The sequence below is a fragment of the Pundamilia nyererei genome, unplaced genomic scaffold (genome assembly GCF_000239375.1).
Source record: "Pundamilia nyererei isolate P.nyererei 1_Seehausen unplaced genomic scaffold, PunNye1.0 scaffold00309, whole genome shotgun sequence".
In the NCBI taxonomy this organism is placed as follows: domain Eukaryota; kingdom Metazoa; phylum Chordata; class Actinopteri; order Cichliformes; family Cichlidae; genus Pundamilia; species Pundamilia nyererei.
In genome coordinates, this window is record NW_005187710.1 from 516,933 (window position 1) to 521,141 (window position 4,209).

The 4,209-nt window shown below is 36.3% G+C and overlaps 1 protein-coding gene across 1 annotated transcript in view; it reads left to right on the forward strand.

The window, feature by feature from the left end:
• LOC102206652 (major histocompatibility complex class I-related gene protein-like) overlaps positions 1-3,566 on the forward strand; it is a 5,620-nt gene extending 2,054 nt beyond the window's left edge. Inside the window, exons 2-3 of the mRNA XM_005751406.1 lie at positions 2,491-2,751; positions 3,250-3,566. Coding sequence (XP_005751463.1) covers positions 2,491-2,751; positions 3,250-3,566 — 578 coding nt within the window. The remainder of the gene's footprint in view (positions 1-2,490; positions 2,752-3,249) is intronic.
• Positions 3,567-4,209: the final 643 nt, after the last annotated feature.

Below are 4,209 nucleotides of genomic sequence, written 5' to 3' on the forward strand. Positions count from 1 at the left end.
TCTGGACCTCCCGAAGTCCACAACCAGTTCCTTAGTCTTTGAGGTGTTGAGTTGCAGGTGGTTTGTGTGACTCCATGCGACAAAGTTCCTCACCAGACTTCTGTACTCCTCTTCCTGATCATCCCAGATACACCCCATGATGGCCGTGTCATCTGCAAACTTCTTATTATAATAAGAACCAAAACTTGGAATACAAAATAAACCTCAAAATACTGAATAAACCAGAATCAAAAGCTAAAAGACATAAACAGTGGGTCACAGACCCAAGACCATGACAGAATTCTTTGGTAATATACAAGTTCAAGTTTGGTGCACCTGTCTGAGGTAGAAGCCATATTGTTTTCTCCAACATGTGAAGTTGCATAACCTTTTCTTAACTTTACACAATCACAACAAATGTTTACTTAATACAAAGTGGTCTGATGATGCAAGGGTATTTTACCAGACACCGGCAGTACAGACCATTGAAATGACTTTATGCAACTGTGGATAAACATGAACAGCTGATGACAGAGAAAATAATATCAATTAATTCTAAATATATTTTTTTGTAGTAAGGCAGAACAAAAAGGGTTTTTGGAATAGAAAATTATCAGATTCCTGAAGCTGAACTTAATAAATTGTGTGTAAATGATCAGTATTTATTCATTTTTGGATGTATGCATTTGTAAAATAGTTTTAAGTGTGGCCAGATTGCTGTGTGTTTGTGCGTCGAGTGAAAGGTGTGCTTGTAAGTTCTCAAAAGTTACACACAAATTATTGCACACTAAGCCTGCCACTATTCGTTGACTAGTCACGATTATGTCGACTATTAAAATCGTCGACGACTAATTTCATAGTCGATGCGTCATTTGAAGCTTTGTAAGATCCTGAAAGATGCAGGAATAAGTAGCAGGATTTAAGAGTGTAGTAACGGACTGAAACAGAAGATGGAAGCACTGCATGTACAAGGATGCCAGCTGCCGTTAAACCCCGAAGAAGAAGAAGAAGCAGTCTCCGGTATCATAGCTGTGTCCAAATACAATTCGCATTTGTAGGCCGATTACGTTACAGTGGCAGTGACAAAGGCTGTCCAAATTCGAAGACTTCTCCAAATGCGGCCGACAAATGCATCCTTAATTTCCCCAGATTTGAAGGATGGGTCGGGTGTGTCCTTCCTGACCCAACCTATTCCAGAATTCATAGCTCGGCTCAGCCAATTCCAGTTTCCAACAATGGCGGCAGCTACTAAGTTTTAATATTACTCAGATATTTTCAGGCAAGAATGTAGCTATGTAAACTTCAAATATCTGCTTGATTTATCAAGACATCCTATATTTGCAAAAGTGTGCCGACATTTTTGGAGATGAACTGGCCGGGAGGTCAAGGTTCAACTCCCGGCACATCGTTTTCACTACTCAGGTTTAACATGATATATAAGTCACTTATAGATAACTTAAAAATGTTATTGTTTGGCTTTTTTCAGTGTTTTGTTTGTTCCTGAGTAAATCGGTTTGGCTGAGATTAAAGTTATAGTTTTCACACAGCTGAATACATGTCGAACAGAAAACTGATTAAACAGAAGTTTTATATGGTCGAGAATTTATTCCAGTGTCCTGTTATATTTTAGATAGCAAGGAGCAGACGGCTGAGTTTATTAAACTCCACCGAGACAATCTGCAAATTTCATTAAAATGTAATAAACTATCATCTTATCTTTATTTTTGGTTAGCACATACCTTATACATGTCAAGCTGTAAGCTAGTGATAGTTATATAAGTGCAGACACATGCTGGTGCAATAAGCTGTACGTTTTATGTCCAATGGATACATGATCTGATTAGTCGACTAATTGCAAAAATAATCGGTGACTAGTCGACTATCAAAATAATCGTTTGTGGCAGCCCTATTGCACACATTTGTAAATCTTAGTTTATGCTTGTTGATTGTATCGTACGCATTTGCATCCGTATTGATGAAAATTTCTATTGGTCATTCTTGATAGTTTATATATAATTACAAATCCAGATAGTCTGTTTCCAAAGCATTTTGCAATATTTTTATGTGTAAACCTAAACAGCATAGCATTCTACTCAAAGACATGATCAGAAACACAAAATACTTTGTGTTATACAGGATGTACAGTGAACTTGATCCCTAAAACGAGTTGTCATTGGATATATTTAAAATATATATCCTACAAAATTCAGCCCCCAATAAAATTATTGTTGGCTAAAAGCATGCCATCTAAATGTATTAATGTTTGTTGTAATCTGCTGGTCCTTTGGCTCTGGTTTTAGCAAACTGTGATTAAGTTTCTCTTTTGTCAAATTTCATCAGTGATCAAACTGTCTCTGTGAATTGCTGTAGTTTCTGCAAGGTCACTATTACTGCATGTTATGCTCCTTAGTCGTATTGAATTAATCATATTTCTGATAATGTTTGTATTTTTGTTTTACTTTTAGTTTATTTACTGAACTTACTAAGATAAAAAATATTTTTTTCCTACAGTGAAACACTCAGTGATCCATTTCCTCGCTAGAGTTCCAGATGTCTCAGAGTTTTTTAGTAGATCAGTGATTGATGGCAGTGAAGTGATTTCCTGTGACAGCAGCAAGAAGATAGTAGAAATAAGACATGACTGGCTGAAGAAAATACTGGATAACAACCCTACACTTTCAGAATCATTCACTCAACAGTGTTTTGTGATTGTACCAAACTTCTTCAGAGACCTGGCCTTTAGTTTGGAACAACAGTTTAACCAAAGTGACGGTGCAGTATTTTCTGTTATACCTTATGTCAGTTAATTATAAATCATGGGATATAGTGCCTAAATAAATGTGATTTAGGCAGTATTCATTTGATAGTCAATAAAGATTTAAATGCTAAATGTTCTGCTTCTTGATTGAGACCAGGAATCAAACCTTATTGATCAACATTAAAATAAAAGTTAAAAGTAAACATTAAAATACAACCAATGCATTTATATTATTGTTCTCAATCTAAGTTTTGCATAAAAAATGGGTATACTTGGATTTTGCTTTTACAAATTTATATATTAACATCTTTATTGTTGAAAAATCTTTATTATTAGCATTTGTAGCCTAGATGTCTATCAGAAGACTTCTGACACAGTCTTGAGCAAAGTAAAATATGCAACATTCCAATTATAACTTCTATTATTCATATTAATAAAAAACTGACAGATTATCTGACTTAAAACATGTACACAGACATTGGAGAATAGCTTTTCTCTCTTCCTCTTTTCAGGTGTCCATATTTTACAGAGTATAAGTGGCTGTGAATGGGATGAAAACACTAATGAGGTGAATAGCTTCTTTAAGTATGGTTATAATGGAGAAGATTTCCTTAAACTTGATCTGAAGACCCTGACATGGAACACACTGAAACCAGAGGCTGACATTATCAGACAGAGATGGAATGCTGATACTGCTAGAATGAAAAACAATGAAAACATCCTCACTCACATTTGTCCAGAGCGGCTGAAGATCTTTGTGGAAGCTGGAAAAAGTTCCTTGCAGAGAACAGGTAGAGTCATATTATCTCATGCTTTTTCCAGGTTGTAATAAGAGTAATTTTTGTATTTAGTGATTGGATAGAAGAAATTGTGAAATAGACTGGATCCACATACTTTTGTGCTGCTAAAGCCTATTATTGACAATTGATATTTTCAGAATAGGGAAGGAAACATAATGAACAGTGAACTTCCTTGTCACTAATACCACTGAACTGCATTATTGTTTCTTTTCTCTTTATCATTATATTTTCTTTCATATGTTTTTTGGCATGCTTCTATTTCTATGCACCAGTGTTGGGACTAACGCGTTATTAAGTAACGCGTTACAGTAACTACGTTATTATTGTGATAACGAGCACGGTAACTAGTTATTATGCCAAAACCAGGAACGCGTTACTCGTTACTGGGATTTAGATAGGCTCGTTATTCGTTACTTCGTGTGGTGGCTATCGCGGAGCTTCCACAGATTCAGTAACATTAGCAAGTGGTGGAAGCCAGCAGGTGGATGAGGGAAAAGGGAGGCAGGAAGAGGAGAGACCCGAAGCGGCCGCCCGTCCGAGTGTCAGGTGAACTGAACTTCAGGTAAGAAGTTATGACCTGCAGTCTATCTGGGTCAGATATGAACCGAGTTTAGGTGGAGTTTATTTTCGTTATTCTGACTTTTTCGTACTGCGTGCTAGCTAGCATGACGG